This window comes from Salvelinus alpinus, chromosome 5 (assembly GCF_045679555.1).
Source record: "Salvelinus alpinus chromosome 5, SLU_Salpinus.1, whole genome shotgun sequence".
In the NCBI taxonomy this organism is placed as follows: Eukaryota; Metazoa; Chordata; class Actinopteri; order Salmoniformes; family Salmonidae; genus Salvelinus; species Salvelinus alpinus.
In genome coordinates, this window is record NC_092090.1 from 61,373,647 (window position 1) to 61,392,155 (window position 18,509).

The window sequence follows — 18,509 nt, forward strand, 5'->3', positions numbered from 1 at the left end:
ATTTGATATTGAGATAAAAACAGCTGCATTGGACCTTTAAAGTTACTTCACTGCCCTGAGGTCAGGTGTATATTTTCCTTATGGTTAATGTAAGGGGGAGAATAGACATGCTCCATGCTCTTCCAGTCTACTACCTCCACCCACATTATGACTACAGCTGCTAGCTTTATTGCTATGAGGATAGGCCAAACAGCTGTGTTGCCTGGGAGTCAGTGATGGTTCTGTAAAATAATGTGTAACCTATTCCACTGTTTGTCTTTTTCTGATGTGTTCATCTTAGGTGCCGTAGAGAGTTTGGGATTCGAAAGCAATGCATTTCGGAGTAATTTTAGGATCTGTTACATATTTATTTGAAACGTTCTGATTTACATAATGCATTTAAATGTATGGTTAGAATCAATGTTCTGCATTATGTATGTGGTTAGAATTGTTATTGTAATGCAATTCAAGGTGTCTCAAGTTAATGTTACCTTTATAGCTAGCTCTGCACCCATTCCAATGGCACAAGCCCCTGCCTACCTCTGTAATCAGTGTGTGTGTGTGTGTGTGTGTGTGTGTGTGTGTGTGTGTGTGTGTGTGTGTGTGTGTGTGTGTGTGTGTGTGTGTGTGTGTGTGTGTGCGTGCGTGCGTGCGTGCGTGCGTGCGTGCGTGCGTGCGAGCGAGAGAAAGATCCCATCCTTTTAACATTATCTGAACTGTAATGGCTGTTTCGGTTTTTGAAAATTGCACATCTCATTTTGCAAAAGATGGAGTTGATAGAAGATGTAACTGTTGCAACTGTTTAGCTCAATACCCATTTACTTTGCAGATCAATGCAACATCCATACATAGGTATCTCACCCAATAACATCAATATCTCACACCTCTGAAAATCATTTCATATTCAGTCAGCTATATTCTTAAATTTGTCTCATATATACTTATGCGTTAACTGTCCGTGTCCGTATTAGAGCTAAGCTTCATTCGACATTGCCTAAAAAAATTGCCTATTGCCTAATTGGCTGTCTCTGCGTAATTGGCCGTGCTTGAAAATAAATCACCTGAATTCCAGAATAACAGATTATATTCAAATAATTTAATCTCATGTATGAATTGTCTTTCTTTGATTTCTTTTTCAACTGTCATTGAAAGCTTCCCTCTATGTTTGTGCTTAAAGAGTGGACATTACACGCAGAAGTTGTAGTATTTCGATAGTTTTTTATTGTTTCAGTGCTACAAAGCTGTTATGATGTAGGACGGAAACCTTCGTGTCTCGTGGATACATACCATACGAAACGTAACATATCATACTAAATATAGTGTCTCGGATTTACGTACAGAATAATACGAAATGCTCTGAGACCAGGTCACGTGAATGGAATGCATGAATTCTGTGAATTGTATTTGAATAACACGTCTTGCATGGGAATACAACGATGCCTTGCAGATATCTACAACATCGAATATGCTACACAGGAGCAGCGTACACAGCATAATAGGCCTACAAATATACTGCATGTCTCTCTCCACGTCTCACTGTATATAACCCATAGGATATTCTGTTTCTAATTCACACCGTAGGCTAGAGACAGTCCCTGAAAATAACACGTTGCTTTTGTGCGTTTCATAAACTCCATCATTGGAATTAAGTAAACGTAAACACTTTACTAATGAACGGCTCACTGTCTATGGAATTTGCATTTTATAATTTTTTTGAAAGCACTTTGGATGTCTTTGTTAAAGTAGGCATAAATGATCGGGTTTAGGAGAGAGTTCGAATAGCCCAGCCAGTTGATGACGGCACCCAGCCACTCTGGCATGTAACAGCTATCCGCACAGAAAGGCAAGACCAGCGCCACGATGAAAAACGGGAGCCAGCAGAAAATAAAAGTGCCCATGATGATACCGAGCGTCTTTACCGTTTTCCGCTCCCTGGCCAGAGCTATTTTCCTCTTAGCCTCAGCGTTCTTTTCGTTCCTGTTCTCAACCTCTTGTGAGGACTGTGGAGTGTTGGGGAGAGGCAGGTGGTTCTTAGAATTGTTGGTAACTTCTATGATCTCCAACGACTCGCAGTTCTCCCCGTGGTTCACCGCGCCGTTTACGCACGAGGACTTGGATGTAGGTTCCACACTGTGTTTCCAGTTCTTGCCCCCCGCCTCTACGTTGATCTTCTTGTGGAAAATAGCCGGCGACACGGCCAAGCACTTGTCCGACACTTTTGCCTTTTCCGATTTCTTCACAGTTTTCCAAACCTGGAACCTGGCTGCCTTGAATATCCGCCCGTAGAGGACCAGCATGAGGATAAGCGGGATGTAAAAAGCTCCGAACGTGGAGTAGATGGTGTAGCCCGGGTCCTGGCTGATGGTGCAGGCGTCCGGGTTCGCCCTGTCCTCGGCTTTCCTCCAGCCTAACATGGGCGGGATGGAGATTGAGAACCCAATCAGCCAAGTCACGCTGATCAGCAGCACCGCTCGCCTGGGTGTCCGTTTGTTCACATAGTCTATGGGGTCTGTGATAGCCCAGTACCTGTCCAGGGCAATTGCGCACAGATGCAAAATGGACGACGTGCAGCACAACACGTCCAGAGAGATGAACATATCACATATCTCCTGTCCCAGAGTCCATTTGTTCAGGACTTGGTAGAGGGCCGCCATGGGTAGTACCAGAACTGATACCATGAGGTCCGTGACGGCTAACGAGCCGATCAGATAGTTGGCCACGTTCTGGAGCGACCTCTCCAGCGCGATGGCCGCGACAACGCACGCGTTGCCGAATATGGAACAGAGGATGAGCGCGCCGAGCAGCAGAGAGGTGATCACCTGGTAACTCAGCTCCACCTCGGGAACACTTCTAGACCCCTTTTCTTTGTCATTGTCACCCCACTCTGGAATGACATCCACAACGTCGGGGAAGGCTGTGGTCGTATTATTGTTATTTTCACTGCCGTTATTGATAAAATCCATAGTTCTTCAGGGTCCGAGACACACACGGCGCGCCCGGTAGGATAGGACAGGGGAGCCAAAGCGGGGAATCTGGAGGCTCGGTCAGTCCCTCGTGCTGGAGCCGGTGTGGGTACTAACGGGGTCCATCGGAGTTCCCGTGCCTGTTCCTTCGTTCCGGCGACGCATGACGCAGATTGCTGTGTGTGTGTGAGTGTGTGTGTGTGTGTGTGTCTGCATGTGTGTGTTGACGGCTGGGGCGCTCACTGGTCCTTCAAATCATCTGCGCCTGGTGACGCCGTGAATTCATTTATACCAGCAGCGGTAGGTGTACGTCAGACTGCCATGAGGTCGCCGCGGAGTTTTGTTGCCCTTCTCTCCCTGGCAGTGTGTCGTTTCGGTGGTAGCAGACGACAGATAAAAAGCAGAGCTTCTCCCCTGGTTTCCTTCCTCTTCTGTTTCATTTTCGACTTTTGTATCTTCTTTTTGAACATTTTCTCATAGCCTATCGATTCTTATCTACCTCTGTAGCCTAATCAAATTATGCAAGAAACGAAAGCCGTTTTCTGCATTACGAGTAACTTTTTCTGCATTACAAGTAACTTGGTTTTTGTCGATTGATTTTTACATTTTTTTATTGAATCCAAACTGAAAATGCGTTTAATCTCATCGGACATTGGATAGAGGGGGAGTAATTCTCTTCAACAGATGACAACAAAAGAAAAATAAGACAGATTTATCTGGGAAAAATATGAACATTTCACAATGTGATATATAATAATTGAAGTATAAATGGTATTTAATTCATAATATATGTAATTCCTAATGTGATTGAAAAAATAGGCATTTCAAAGTCCATGGACAGCTCCATGCACGAGTCCAGAACAGAAATCTGCTGCCATCTGCTGCAAGGAAGGAGAACTACGCTTGCGCACTTTGGAGCTCAGTGTGGTTTCTAAAGCACTATTGAGGAAAGAGTGAGCGAGAGAGAGAGAACTCGCTCACGCGCTTTTCTTAAAATCCCATGCTTTCTATAGCCAAGGTCGTGTAACAAACCAACACCCGCCTATGAGTTTTCATGTTTCCAAACATACTCAATAGCCTATTAAACCAATGATAGACCTCGAATCGATTTTTTTTTCAACAGTTTTATATTAGCCTATTATATTACTTATGATTTCCATATCCGTGTTCTGCTTAAACATAAATACTGAGGTAAGATGAACTTTTCATACCTGAACACGCAAGCTTTTCTTTTTGAATGTTCTCTATCCTGTAATTTCTCTGTTGTGGGAGTCCTTTTCACTGTCTGTTGCCGATAGGCTAAATGCCTACATGCTGCTCATAGATGGGATCGTATGAGTGTCAAGTGGTAAATCCCATAGAAACAAGTAATAATAGGCCTACATGAATTATTATTGTGTAATGACCATTTCACCATGTCGTTAAGTAGGCCTACATAATGTCCTATACCGTAAAATGAAGTCCTGCCCAACACGTGGACTTTGTGTACAATATGAACGATTCTGATTCTGTTTCCCACCGACGGACTAGTAGTGGCATGTGATAGGCCCTCTACGCGGATAGCCTTTGCATTTTACATCGTCGAGGATTTGCTGCACAGGAACTGGCTGGGCTATTCTCTCACAGATTGAATGGGCCTCTCACTCATTGCTTTTACATGTACTACAAAAATATAACCATTTCAAATCGCTCCTTCTAATTTATGATTATAATATTGACAATTTTCAGTTTCCCAAACAAACACCTTGACTGCTCACCACCCACTAACATCACCCACTAAATGCTATTTAAAGAAATGTTGTCTCTTAAGTCAATAGATTATTCCCCCCTCAAAAGTTATTAAATCACCAGTTACTCATTAATTAAAGTATTTATGGTAATGCAACATGAATCATTACAATTAAAATACACAAGTTAATGTACTCATCTATTTATTGTTTCTGCCTTGTTGAAATTCCACTGAAATGGACTTACGCACGCACGCGCACACACGCACACGCACACACACACACACACACACACACACACACACACACACACACACACACACACACACACACACACACACACACACACACACACACACACACACACACACACACCACACACACACACACACCCTGCTGATTAACCAGAAAGTGAAAGAGCTGACCAAGTTTGTTGAAAACAAAAACTCTGGTTATTTTGCCTTCTGTTTTTTGTGTTCAATGGCTGCATTGTTGTGCTGTGTGGCTGCATGTTTTTCTATAGGCCCCGCAGGACAATTGGGAGACTGAATGCACCCATTTTGTGCTGGGGCTCACCAGGGGGGCTATAGCTTTGTCAACAGTGCAGTATGTCCCAGGGGGACACCAGGGTAGGGCAGGTGGCCGCTCTGCTCTGCTCTAATCTGTGAACATCTGGGGGTCGACGGTGTGCTCGAACGCTCCCCTGAGCCCTGAGAGAGCTATAGGCCCGGGCATCCAGAACCACCAGCGACCAGACCAGGGAGAGGGACAGGGAGTAATATCAACTGGAGAGAGAGAGAGGGAGAGAGGACCAGAGAGACAGGTGGCCATCTGGAGTGATTGGATTAGAAGAGAGGGTAGGCTGGGTGGGCATATACCAGGTGTACTGGTGAGGGCTGAGAGAGCTGGGTCATGTGCTCGCGTGTGGGAGCCACTAGTCTTTATGGCGCTGCTGCTGGTGATGACGTGGGTGGTGGTGGTAGTGGAGAAGACAGGGATTGTGAGCTGGGGTGTGTGGCTGAAGCCCTGTGTCTAGAGGTCAGGCCTCGGTTAAGGTACGTAGATCCAGGTGGACCAGAGAGCGAGGCTCGCTCAGCTGGGGTGGAGCAGATAGCAAGGCCGACGCTGCCTGGGAGAAAGGCACATCGAACGGCTCGTAGTGAGGACTACAGAGAGATGGACAGAGAGAGAGCAGGAGAGAGGAATAGAGACTGTGATAGGGAGAGGGACAGAGAACGAGGGACTGCAGAAGAGAGGAACAGAGAGAGAGAGAGGGACAGAGATAAAGAGAGTGCAGGTGAGAGAAATAGAGACCATGAGAGGGATAGGGACAGAGAAAGAGACAGCCAGAGAAACAGAGAAAGAGAGACCAGAGACCAAGAGAGAGACAGAGCTAGTGACTGGGATAGAAACAGGGACAGAGAGAGAACATGGGACAGAGAGGACCGGAGGGGCAGGACACAAAGCTTTCCAAACAGTAACGCTAATCCTCTTCAGACTAACACCATGGAGGCTCCAGAGGGTCAGGGGAGACTGCAGAGAGGACTACCCTCACCTGGACGACCCCACGCCAGTTACCAACGATCTAGCACCACCCTCAGGTCTCCACGCCAAGCCTCCGGCTCCATCTCTCCCACCCTACTCCGCCCATCCATCCGAATCAGAACCTCCACTCTGTCACCAAGGAGACTGTCGCAAAGGATGGACATCCCGGAAACGCAATGTGGCATGTACACGGTTAGAGAGCCAGGTGCATTCTGGGTAGAGCCAGGTATTGGGATTGGCCGATTGTCCCCGAGAAGAAGGACTCGGACACGCCTCTTCTCCCACAGCAGCTTAGAGCTGGAAGAGGAAGAGGAGGAGGAAGAAGAGGGAGAAGAAGAGGAAGAGGAAGAGGAGGAGGGAGGAGAGGCAGGGGGTAGTGGTGTGATAGGGGTGGTGACTCAGACGCTGACTCCGGCTGGGCCCTTGTGCCCTGCTCCAGCAGCGATGGATAGGAGGATGACTAAAAGAGAGAGGAACAGGATGAAGAGTCTGAGGAAGAGGCAGAGGAGGAGAGAGAGATGGAGACAGAGCCAGCTGCTGGAGAATAGACAGGTGAGAGAGACCGCAATTGTTTTTTAACTTGCGTTGGCTAAAGTTAGTAGTGGCTGTTTAAATAAAACTGAACAATGTATTACAGTTTCTTCTGACCTATAGACTACTTTCAGGATGAAGAACCATCTAACATTATGTCGTAAAATACTGAACTTCCCCTTTAATACGGGATTATTGCTGCTCAACAATATACTCCCACTGTGCACAAACTGGTTATTACCAATGTTGTTTCAAAGTAATTTGTCAACGTATTATGACGTGGAATCAAGGTGGCAAATACATTGGACTTGAAAAAAAGGATTGAACTGTTGTTTTGAGGGTACATTTTCAACCACAGGATTATGTCATCACAGTAACAAATTTTCAACATAGACACACCTTGTATAAAATATGTTGAATCTCTACCTTTGAAACAATGTCAGATCTTCAACGTAATATCCACTATCAGAAAACAAACTATAGTCTGGACAGCACCTCATACTGGAGAGTTGATCTGTCTACAGCTTTCCCTTTGGTTTCTCATCCAGAGTATTAACATAGCCCAGCCCTGCTCAGCTTTGACATTTGTCACTGACTACTACCAATGTGCTACGATGAGAATGATTGTTGAGGAATGTCCACTTAATAGATTCACTGTTGCTATGGAAGTCATTCCAAAGGGTAGGTTCAACAGAGCAAATTAAACCTAACCATACTTTATCAATCATAGATCATCAATGATGTGATTTAGGCCTATATAGCATTTGAGAAGGAATTCAGCCCAGGATTCAACTGTAAATAGACAATACATATAGGCCTAGGGTTTCAAGCTTTGGTTGATTTCCAATGCAATCTACAAGTTAATAATACATATGTTGGATTCACGTCTCCATCTCAACCAAAAACCAAAGTTAAAGAATATGTTTCAATCAAGTCAAACTGTATTAAAAGTACATTTACAGTTTGATTTGACTTGATTCAGTGCTATTCTTTAACTTTGAGTTGTGTTTGAAATGTAGACGTGAATCCGAAATATGAATGATTCCATTTTTAGACAAACTGGAAATAAAGCACAGATGTCCAAGCAGAAGAAACTTCTCCTTCAAATGTTGATATTTGGTTGCGTTGACAACCAAACGCAATTCAATATCACATTTGCAATACGGTAAATAACTTGCAACAAGTGAACAAATGATATGTTGGCTTCACGTCTCCATCTCAACCAAAAAATAAAGGTTCAAGAAATAAAAGAATAAGATTAAGCCAGCAGCTCAGCTCTAACAATCCAAGCAGTAGATACATCTCCATTAAATGTTGATATTTGGTTGTGTTGTCAACCAAATACAATTCAATATTACTTTTGTAAGACGGTAAATTGCTTAATGTTAAGGCTATCTTACAAACTAATGTAACAGTATTTATTCAACCTTAAAACGAGTAACACATCCATGGCCCCGTTTTGAGGTTTCTGTAACAACAAATCGTCTTAATGTAATCATAGAAAGGGCGCATGTTCGTGGTCGCAGGTCTGTGGAAATCTTCAGAATTGATATAAGAATCTGCACAGAATCCCAAACGACGTCGATCCCTTGCACCGTGTACTTTAATGCAATCCAGGTAATTTGGTTGCGCTATTAGACGGAGCGCAGTGACAACGCATTACGTTGCTGTGTAAACAAACGAAATAGCTAACATTGTGTTCCCATTTGAACTTTGCTGTGATTTGAAATGGTTGAAAGTGCAGGGATTTACTGTAGGTGACAACTCAGCCAACAATCAGACAGGATTTCCCATTGGAATTTTCTTGTGCTTTTAGATGGTTGAAAGCATAGTGATAATGCATTGGGAACTCAGAAAACGTTTTGAGAAGGTGAAAATAGGTTGGAATCTCAGTGATCAACGTATGCATCAAATATTTTCCAATTCTCCGTGTTGAAATGACGTGGTATGGACAGTCGGCTGTGTGTATCTTTTCATTAGACTGGCCACAGTTTGAAGACATCACTTCTTGCTTCCTGATAAAGGACCAGCTGTATAGAAGTGAAACTTCGGATTCATTTAAATACAAAAGGCCATTAACGCTTCTCACACAAGCTTAGATTACTTTATTGATCCGGTTAACCTTTTACTGCAGTGGTCTAAATCAGATTCACACCGAGTGTTTCTTGGTAGTCTTAAACAAATCTACTCTGACACAAAAGTATACACCACACACAGATGGTTCTGTGATTAAAAAAAGAAGAAGACACCTGTTGTCACGTTCCTGACCTGTTTTCTGTTGTTTTGTATGTGTTTAGTCGGTCAGGGCGTGAGTTGGGGTGGCATTCTATGTCTATGTTCTATGTTGCATGTGTGCACTTAGTCCTTATAGCTTCACGTTCGTCTGTCGGTTGTTTTGTTCATTTTGTAAGTATTTGTTTTTTTCCTTCATTAAAAGAAGATGTATTTTTCACGCGCTGCGCCTTGGTCCTCTCTCTCTTATCAAGACGATCGTTACAGAACCACCCACCAAACCCGGACCAAGCAGCGTGAGTACGAGCAGTGGCCCACTACACAGGAATCCTGGATATGGGAGGAAATACTGGAGGGAAAAGGACACTGGGCTCACATTGGGGAATATCGCCGCGCTCGTGAGGAGATGGAGGCAGCGAAAGCCCAAGATCGGTGGTATGAGGAGGCAGCACGGAGGCGTGGCTGGAAGCCCGTGAAGAAACCCCAAAAATGTCTTGGGGGGGGCTAAAGGGTAGTGTGGCGAGGGCAGGTAGGAGACCTGCGCCCACTTCCCATGCTTACCGTGGAGAGCGGGAGTACGGGCAGACACCGTGTTACGCAGTAGAGCGCACGGTGTCTCCTGTACGTGTGCATAGCCCGGTGCGGTACATACCAGCTCCTCGTATCGGCCGGGCTAGATTGAGGATTGAGCCGGATGTCATGAAGCCGGCCCAACGCATCTGGCCACCAGTGCGTCTCCTCGGGCCGGCTTACATGGCACCAGCCTTACGCATGGTGTCCCCGGTTCGCCTACATAGCCCAGTGCGGGTTATTCCACCTCCCCGCACTGGTAGGGCGACGGGGAGCATACAACCAGGTAAGGTTGGGCAGGCTCAGTGCTCAAGGGAGCCAGTACGCCTGCACGGTCCGGTATATCCGGCGCCACCTTCCCGCACCAGCCCAGTACCTCCAGTTCCGGCACCACGCACCAAGCCTCCTGTGCGTCTCCAGAGCCCTGTACGCACTGTTCCTTCTCCCCGCACTCGCCCTGAGGTGCGTGTCCTCAGCCCGGTACCTCCAGTTCCGGTACCACGCACCAGGCCTATAGTGCGCATTGAGAAGTCAGTGTGCCCTGTTCCTGCTCCCCGCACTAGCCTTGAGGTGCGTGTCTCCAGTCCGGTACCATCAGTTCCGGCACCACGCACCAGGCATAATGTGCGCCTCAGCCGGCCAGAGCTGTCTGTCTGCCAAGCGCCGTCAGAGCTGCCCGTCTGTCCCGAGCCGTCAGAGCTGCCCGTCTGTCCCGAGCCGTCAGAGCTGCCCGTCTGTCCCGAGCCGTCAGAGCTGCCCGTCTGTCCCGAGCCGTCAGAGCTGCCCATCTGTCCCGAGCCGTCAGAGCTGCCCGTCTGTCCCGAGCCGTCAGAGCCGCCCGTCTGTCCCGAGCCTTCAAAGCCGCCTGTCTGTACCGAGCCTGCAAACCCGCCCGTCTGTACTGAGCCTTCAGAGCCGTCCGCCAGACAGGAGCCGCTAGAGCCGTCCGCCAGACAGGAGCCGCTAGAGCCGTCCGCCAGACAGGAGCCGCCAGAGCCTTCCGCCAGACAGGATCAGCCAGAGCCTCCCACCAGACAGGATCAGCCAGAGCCTTCCGCCAGACAGGATCAGCCAGAGCCGTCAGCGAGCCATGAGCAGCCAGAGCCGTCAGCGAGCCAGGAGCAGCCAGAGCTGTCAGCGAGCCATGAGCAGACAGAACCGTCAGCGAGCCATGAGCAGCCAGAGCCTTCAGCCAGTCCGGAGCTGTCGTCCTTCAGTCCGGAGTTGCCTTCCTTCAGTCCGGTGCTGCCCCTTATCCCGGAGCTGCCCGTCTGTCCCGAGCCGTCAGAGCTGCCCGTCTGTCCCGAGCCGTCAGAGCTGCCCGTCTGTCCGGAGCTGCCGTTCCTCAGTCCGGTGCTGCCCCTTGTCCCGGTGCTGCCCCTTGTCCCGGTGCTGCCCCTTATCCCGGTGCTGCCCCTTGTCCCGGTGCTGCCCCTTGTCCTGGTGCTGCCCCTTGTCCCGCTGATACCTCTTATTTTAGGTGGGTGTATTTGGAGGGTGGTCATTGGGAGGGGGTTACAAAAGTGGGAATTGACTATGGTGGGGTGGGGACCACGCCCAGAGCCTGAGCCGCCACCGCGGACAGATGCCCACCCAGACCCTCCCCTAGACTTTATGCTGGTGCGTCCGGCGATCGCACCTTGATGGGGGGGTTATGTCACGTTCCTGACCTGTTTTCTGTTGTTTTGTATGTGTTTAGTCGGTCAGGGCGTGAGTTGGGGTGGGCATTCTATGTCTATGTTCTATGTTGCATGTGTGCACTTAGTCCTTATAGCTTCACGTTCGTCTGTCGGTTGTAAATGGTTCAGCTCTGTAGCAGACAGCCAATGTGTCTCAATAGACAAGGTTCCGGTTTTGTTTCTTTAGCCAACATGTGCCTGTGCCAAACAAGTCACGGCAAGGACGGAGCTTTGCGGTATGCAGACAAAGCGGGTGGTGTAGGTAGATGAAGTTCATTTTACCCAAAGTGTATGAGGCATTTATTGACAAAAACAAGGCAGCCGTGTACTATGCTTTGGAACAAAGATAATTGTTCCCTCACCTCTCTCGCTCTCGCTCTCTCTCTGCATTACATGTTGAGTAACTGTGTGGGCTGATTACTGACTCTCGAGAGGCCCATCTATGTCAGTGTATGTGTGTGTGTGTGTGTGTGTGTGTGCCTGCGTGCATGTGTGTGCATCACAGGAAGTTGGTGGCAGCTTAATTGGGGGGGGGGGGGGGGGCTCGTGGTAATGGCTGGAGTGGAATAGGTGGAATGGTATCAAACACATGGTTTCAATGTGTTTGATGCCATTCCATATGCTCCGTTCCAGACATTATTATGAGCCGTCCTCCCCTCAGGAGCCTCCACTGTGCATGTACGTGTGCATGTGGCCTGTGTGTGTGTGCGCCCGTGTATGTGAGTGTGAGTGTCCCGCTGACTCTAAACAAGCCCCATCAGCGGCCAGCTTGACTCAATAGCCATTGTCTGTGCAGTTAAAGTGGGGTTATATCTGAATTGGCTGCATGATGACGCTTGGGCAGAGAGCCCTTCAAAACCACCCAAACAAAAGAACAGATTCCAGTTGGATTGGCCGGTGGAGATCCACAGTCACGTTGCTGGACTGGAATGATTGTGACTGGCTGTTGTTTTGTTTCTGACATCACTCTCTGTGGGCATGATGGCAATTAGCATATGTAGAAGCTGCCATACACATTACACATACAATGTTCTCCTAGCTGATATAATTGTGGCCATGTGATTATGAGATTGGTTTTGTGCATTGTTATGAGTAACTTGCTATGGAAGGAGTTATGGAGTTGGCTAGATGACTACATTACTTGAAGATGCCAGTTTGAATACTGTGAGTAGAAATTCAACTTTTGCACTGAGGAGTTGGACAATACTCCAAGGCAAAATATAGTACTGGGATAAAACAAAAGCCTGTATACACCGTGGGTCCACAGGGTCAGGATTTATGAACACTGAATTTAAAACACACCGAAGTTGTGGCTGCTATCGTTATACACTATATATACAAAAGTATGTGGACACCCCTTCAAATGAGTGGATTCGGGCTATTTCAGCAACACCCGTTCAACGCGACACTGTCATAGGGTGCCACCTTTCCAACAAGTCAGTTCGTCAAATTTCTACCCTGCTAGAGCTGCCCCGGTCAACTGTCAGTGCTGTTATTGTGAAGTGGAAATGGCTAGGAGCAACAACGGCTCAGCCACGAAGTGGTAGGCCAAACAAGCTCACAGAACAGGACCGCCTGTGTTCTGTGACAAGATTAATCTTGTACACTGCCAGTTCAGCATTGTATGTCTATGTGTTATCATTCTAGCTGTGTCTTTGGGAATGCTGGCTGTACTGTATTCTTTTGCTCAGCTCTGGGAGAGCTACTTTCCACCCTGTGTGTGTGGGTGTGTGTGTATGTGTGTGTGTGTGTGTGTGTGTGTGTGTGTGTGTGTGTGTGTGTGTGTGTGTGTGTGTGTGTGTGTGTGTGTGTGTGTGTGTGTGTGTGTGTGTGTGTGTCTGCAGCCGGGGGAGAGTTGTGGCCATGATTATACGACTATTCCATGGTCTGTGTTGTGTTCCGTGGTAATGACACACCTTGGGAGGCGACGGCGTGAAAGTGGTAATACCGAGTGGGGAGGGCTCCAGGCTCCTGTAGGCTACATGCAGATACCAAATAGTAGGAAGGGATGGGAGCCCTGGTGGGGAGTAGGATGAAGATACCCCCAGGTGCTGATCAAGAGTCCGTATTTTGCGTTTCCCCCAACAAACTATGAATGTTAGGAATGTAAGAGTCCCTGATATGAGAAGGGAGTGAGTCAACTGTGGATCTCTCTTTCTATTTCTCTCTCTCTCTCTCTCTCTCTCGCTGTCTTTCAAAAAGAAAGCGACTTTCTGATAACAATAAGGTAGAATAGATACATTTAAAAACAAATACAATGTGCTTGAGGTGTGTATTAATCAGTTTTTTCAGTGTCTTGTGATGGTCCCCTAGAGCATTTTCTTGGGGGGGGGGGACTCAGCCCTGCTTTCAACTTTTCAACTTTCTTTTGAAAGGTGTAATAGCAGAATACACAAGGTGTAGTCATTCATTTCCCTCTAGTTATGTCAGTCATTGCATACCTTAGAGAGCTATTTATAACTTGTCAGAAATGTCCAGATCAACTCAACTTGCCCATTTTAGCTTGTTTTTTTTTAAATGTAGAATTTCAGTAAATACGCTTTTGACCTGCAACATTTTCTCCGCCAACAAGAGAGGTGTGAACAGTTTGTGTCATGAACAGTGCTTTTGCCCATAGAAATAGACGTGGTGTGAGTGCGCGGGATGTTCCACAATGCGGGGGCCTGAGTGAAAAGGTTTGGGAACCCCTGCCCTAGAGTGTCTGAAGAACTCGGCTGTCTGCTTCCTATTTTCTACCAAATATCTAACATCTCAGCTGCACCACTGTAGCCCCCCCCCCCCCCCCCCCCCCCCAGCAAAATAGTTGTCTCTACTGCCCCAGTTCAAACCTAAATTTGGTGCCAGGCCTATAAATGGCTTAGTGGGATGTCAGAACTTTCCCCAGATTTAGAGTACCTGCTAATGCAAACCCATCTCCAAGTTAATAATGGAACACGCTTATTGGACTCAGACTGTCTTCGCTTTTAATTACTGGAGTAAAGCAGCTCTCTATAAAATCTTTGATTCATCACTATTCTACTGTATACTGTACACTCGTGACATGCAGTAGGGGCAAAAAATTCTTGACTAAATGACATTTGTCAGAATAATATATTGGAAGATTATATAGGCCTAGCATCATTACAAACAGTGGCTTACGTCACCTGATTTCAACATTTTATTTAATATCTAACAAACCCTCAACTCACCCCCCTTCATCAGGCCTTCACCGGCACACCTGCCCACACATCAAATAAAGATTAATGGAATAGAATATCAGGGGAATAGAACACATTATGGAATGGAATCTCAGGGGGGAAATAACACATTCTCACAAATGGCTACTGCCAGCCTCATCTGAGATTCATAAAGAGTTCAAAGGTTATATGGGTTATATTACAACCTGGAATGGGTTGAATGTGCCATTTTCTGTCATAGAGTTCCACAGGAAACCCAACTGAACCGTCTGTTTTTGTTCTGTTCTTTTGAAATAACTAAGCAACTCCATTGTCATGTTCTGTGTCTCTGCAGAGTTCGACAGGGAACCCATCGAGCAGCAGTGAGGAGGAGGATGTGAGTGCCGGGGACAGAGAGGGCTTCATCTGTGCTGTGTGTCTGGATGTTTACTTCAGCCCCTACATGTGCCACCCCTGTAACCACACCTTCTGTGAGCCCTGCCTCCGTACCCTGGCTAAGAACAGTCCAACCAACACCCCTTGCCCACTCTGCAGGACCACCATCACTCACGTCTTCTTCCAGACGGGTGAGCACAGTAATTCAAATCATTTTCTCCTTGTCTCGCTCGTGAACACTGCTCTAGAGAAGACTGCAGTAGGACGAGCCGTGGTGGAACCATCTAGCCTGGGTACTAGTCTGTTTAGCCATATGACAGGGAGGACAAGGAGTGGAATAGCTAAACAGACTGGTACCAAGGCTAGGAACCATCCAGTACTTCCACGTATCAATGGTCACAAAGGGACACAGGTAAGGAAAGGAAATCATTGTAGAGAATTGGAACATACTACTTTACTTGAGCACAAGCCACAGTTGTCATCGTCCACAAAATGACTTGTTGTCATGAAATTCAAATTTGAACAGCTGTACTGCATTTATGACGATTCATGTTGCATAGATCGTGAACAGATCAAGACAAACGTACTTATCTGGACATGGTGCATTACTGAGGCGTTACTATCTGTGTTTTTGATCCTGTAGTTCCTCTAGGGAATGTTACACACCTTGGGCTCAGCACTGGCCAGAAAATACAACAGAATCAGCCTTCTATTTCAACACATGAATACGATGGAGGGCTGTAAACTGAATAAGGACAGGTTTCAAAATGGGTCAAACCTGCCACAGCAAAGCTTATGTAGCCTAGCTACGTTCACATGGGTCACAAGTACAAACTATGAACTCGTTGCACACTAATTGCGGATAGATTGTGCAAGGTGATTGAATGCAGGTGATTTGTGTGCAAAGGGTAACTTGTGAGAACCTCATACCCATTAAGGGTGCTTGACGATGATTGGACAGGGTGGTTTTTAAATGGGATTATTCTGAACGACTTCAAATCAAACACTTCTTTCGTCTCCAAAAATGATGATTCCTGTATGGATCACATATGAATACAAAGCATTTAACTATTAGAAAATATTTTTTTAAATCGACCAGAATCTACCAGAATAGTTAGAGATAAACAGTGATGGTGTTTGATACTAAGAGAATGAGATAGTAAACTAAGGAAGAGCCTTTTATTGTTCTTTGTCTGTGTTGTAGAGTTGAACCACACAGCACGGACGTTCTTCCCGAAGGAATACCTCTCCCGGAAACAGACTTTCCAGAAGGCAAGCTGTGCAAAATGGCCTCTCCCAAGCTGCAGGAAACTTTTCCGTATTTTTGGAGGTGAGGGTTATTGGCTCTACTGTATAGACTTGATTAAGCAAGCTTATTGGTTATATTTTTTTTGCAGTCGGAAATTAAACTTGGTATAAGTTGACCAAATGGTAATGAATTTATTAGTTTTTTTATCATTATTTTATGATGACATAATTATTATTTATTACTTACTGCACACTTTCTATTCCAAGATTAATGTAGATGCAGAAGGAAAGTTGGTATAACCTGATTTTCTCCTGTCATTCCAACCCTTCTCCAGGTTTCCAGAGGCAAGCTAGTCCAATAGCCAGGCGTCAGTTTCCCCACGGGGGGTACCGTCTAGACGCCATGGACTTTGAGGACAATTCTCGCGGCTGGCGCTTTGACATTGACATGGTCATTATCTATATCTATTCTGTCAACTGGGTCATCGGCTTCATCATCTTCTGCTTTCTCTGCTACTTCTTTTTCCCTTCTTTCTAAAGTCGGATGGATGGATGGATGGATGGATGGTGGATGGATGGATAGATGGATGGATGGATGGGTAGACGGGTGGATGGATGGCTGGATGGATGGATGGAGGAGAGGAGGCAGAGTAAGCTACAGACAAATTGGAGATATGCTTGGTAGAATACAACCAACAGTGTTCCAGTTGAACCCTATTGAATTGAGGAAACAGGGTACCATATGGGAGGCATTGGAGAAGTACATGATCTCTAAACAGTCAACCTATAATATCACAAAGGCACTGTTTCAAGTCTAATGGAAACACAAAACCATAAAAAGGTACCTGGATTGATTATAAGTCTTCAGTATGTTTGGCAATTTTGTGACCTTGGGACCTATCTGACATTTTGGTTAAAAAAAAAATTATTCACGTAGAGTTGCTCTTTAGGGGGTCCTTTACATTTGAGGTATGTCCGATAAAAAACATTTTAAAGTTAATTTACATTGAAGGAAATAAAAAATCTGAAAGTTCTGTCTGTGCAAACACCTTTTAACTTGGTACTATAAGGTTATATCTGCAATCCAGTCACACAATGCTGGGTTGTCAATCAAAAATAATTATATTTAAGACTATGTACTTATCGAGTCATGAAAGAGGAAGAAATCACAAAACAGTTCTGAGATCTGGGACTTGAGAAATACTAATGATCTCAAAATGATACATTTTGTAGATAGACCCTTATAGTCCCAAGTCCTTGATTATTCATATAATAGGTTCTGGTCCTCTTTTTAAATTTCTTAGATTTTGTTTCACCACTTTTTTCAGAAGAATGGCCATAACGTAAGCTCTTCATGGCAAAAAAGACATAAATACAGGTGCCTTAGAGCATGTTTAAGGCCCTTAGGAGAGGCATTGCTGTTTTTGTCTTGTTCTATATCAATACGAAAATCTCCATGGAAGGGGTATTTCACAAAAATCACAAACTTACCACGTTTTATTGATAACTAAAAAGTATTTTAATGACTTTGAGTGTCAGAGACCAGAAAACTATATCAGTTTACTCATCCAGAGCTAAACTTAACAATGTTGCTGGTTATCCATAGGATATAGTGTATTTGTCATTTTAGGGAACAATCGCTTTAACAAATGTGTGATGAACATGAATTTATATTTTTTATGATATCATTAGAAAGAAGGAAGGGTATTTTCTTTACTTAATCCTTAAATGTCTGTACTTTTCTATTGAAACTTAAATACTTTTATTATTCTGTGCCATATAGAATCTTATGGTTGAACCCAGATTGACATTTCAGAACCATAAGGTTCTATCTGCAATTGCAACCTCCTACATTTTATTTTTTTTATTTTTTACAAATATCTTAGGATTTTGATAGTCTGCACTTTAGGTACCTTTACAGTGAGGACCTTAATGGGGTTTGAAAGAAGAATTCACTACAAAACATTTCTGAGATCTTGGATGTGATATCTCAGAACTATGCTTTGCGCAGATGCGTAGAACCTTAGTCCAAAGGTCCCAAGCAAGATCTTATAGCAATTTGTAAGCCACCTTCACTCCTGCCAGAAGTATAACTCTTCTCAAGCATTTCGAATTGTTTATTTGACTGATATACACAGAAAACAGTTACATACAGGTAATATTATTTTATTTTCATTTCATTTTTCGGCTTTGCCTCTACTGCTCATTTAAAAATATGGGTTTCTCAGCAGTGCGTCTTTGAAGTGAATTGCGGATCCAATTCATTTTCTTCAGCTCTAAGTGCCTCTCATGGTCATTGTGTAATTTCTGTTTCATTCCGGCATCAGAGCACTCCCTGTGTATGTCGTCTTCGCAATTCAAAGTATTCACAGTACCATTTCTTGAAATCAGCAGTTGTGCCTATTAGAGTATTGGGTAACACGAGTATTGTACAATTGATTTGTACAATTCCTTACAGTAATAAAGTCAGTATACTGAACTACA

At 45.2% G+C, this 18,509-nt stretch overlaps 2 protein-coding genes across 2 annotated transcripts; one reads left to right on the forward strand and one right to left on the reverse strand.

The window, feature by feature from the left end:
- Nucleotides 1-1,177: 1,177 nt before the first annotated feature.
- LOC139576426 (5-hydroxytryptamine receptor 1A-alpha-like) lies at nt 1,178-3,348 on the reverse strand. The gene has a single exon (XM_071402545.1). It carries the CDS (start codon nt 2,940-2,942, stop codon nt 1,659-1,661), a length of 1,284 nt encoding a protein of 427 aa, XP_071258646.1. The 5' UTR covers nt 2,943-3,348; the 3' UTR covers nt 1,178-1,658.
- Nucleotides 3,349-5,092: 1,744 nt separating this feature from the next.
- On the forward strand, nt 5,093-18,509 carry rnf180a (ring finger protein 180a). The gene is made up of 4 exons (XM_071402544.1): nt 5,093-6,766; nt 14,737-14,968; nt 15,982-16,107; nt 16,361-18,509. Exons 1-4 carry the CDS (start codon nt 5,582-5,584, stop codon nt 16,561-16,563), a joined length of 1,746 nt encoding a protein of 581 aa, XP_071258645.1. The 5' UTR covers nt 5,093-5,581; the 3' UTR covers nt 16,564-18,509.

Excerpts from the sequence above, each read along its gene's own strand:
- LOC139576426 (XM_071402545.1), bottom strand. The coding sequence starts at position 2,942 with ATGGATTTTATCAATAACGGCAGTGAAAATAACAATAATACGACCACA.
- rnf180a (XM_071402544.1), top strand. The coding sequence starts at position 5,582 with ATGTGCTCGCGTGTGGGAGCCACTAGTCTTTATGGCGCTGCTGCTGGT. Across the intron at positions 6,767-14,736 it reads AGCTGCTGGAGAATAGACAG|AGTTCGACAGGGAACCCATC; the intron begins GTGAGAGAGACC and ends GTGTCTCTGCAG. Across the intron at positions 14,969-15,981 it reads TCACGTCTTCTTCCAGACGG|AGTTGAACCACACAGCACGG; the intron begins GTGAGCACAGTA and ends TCTGTGTTGTAG.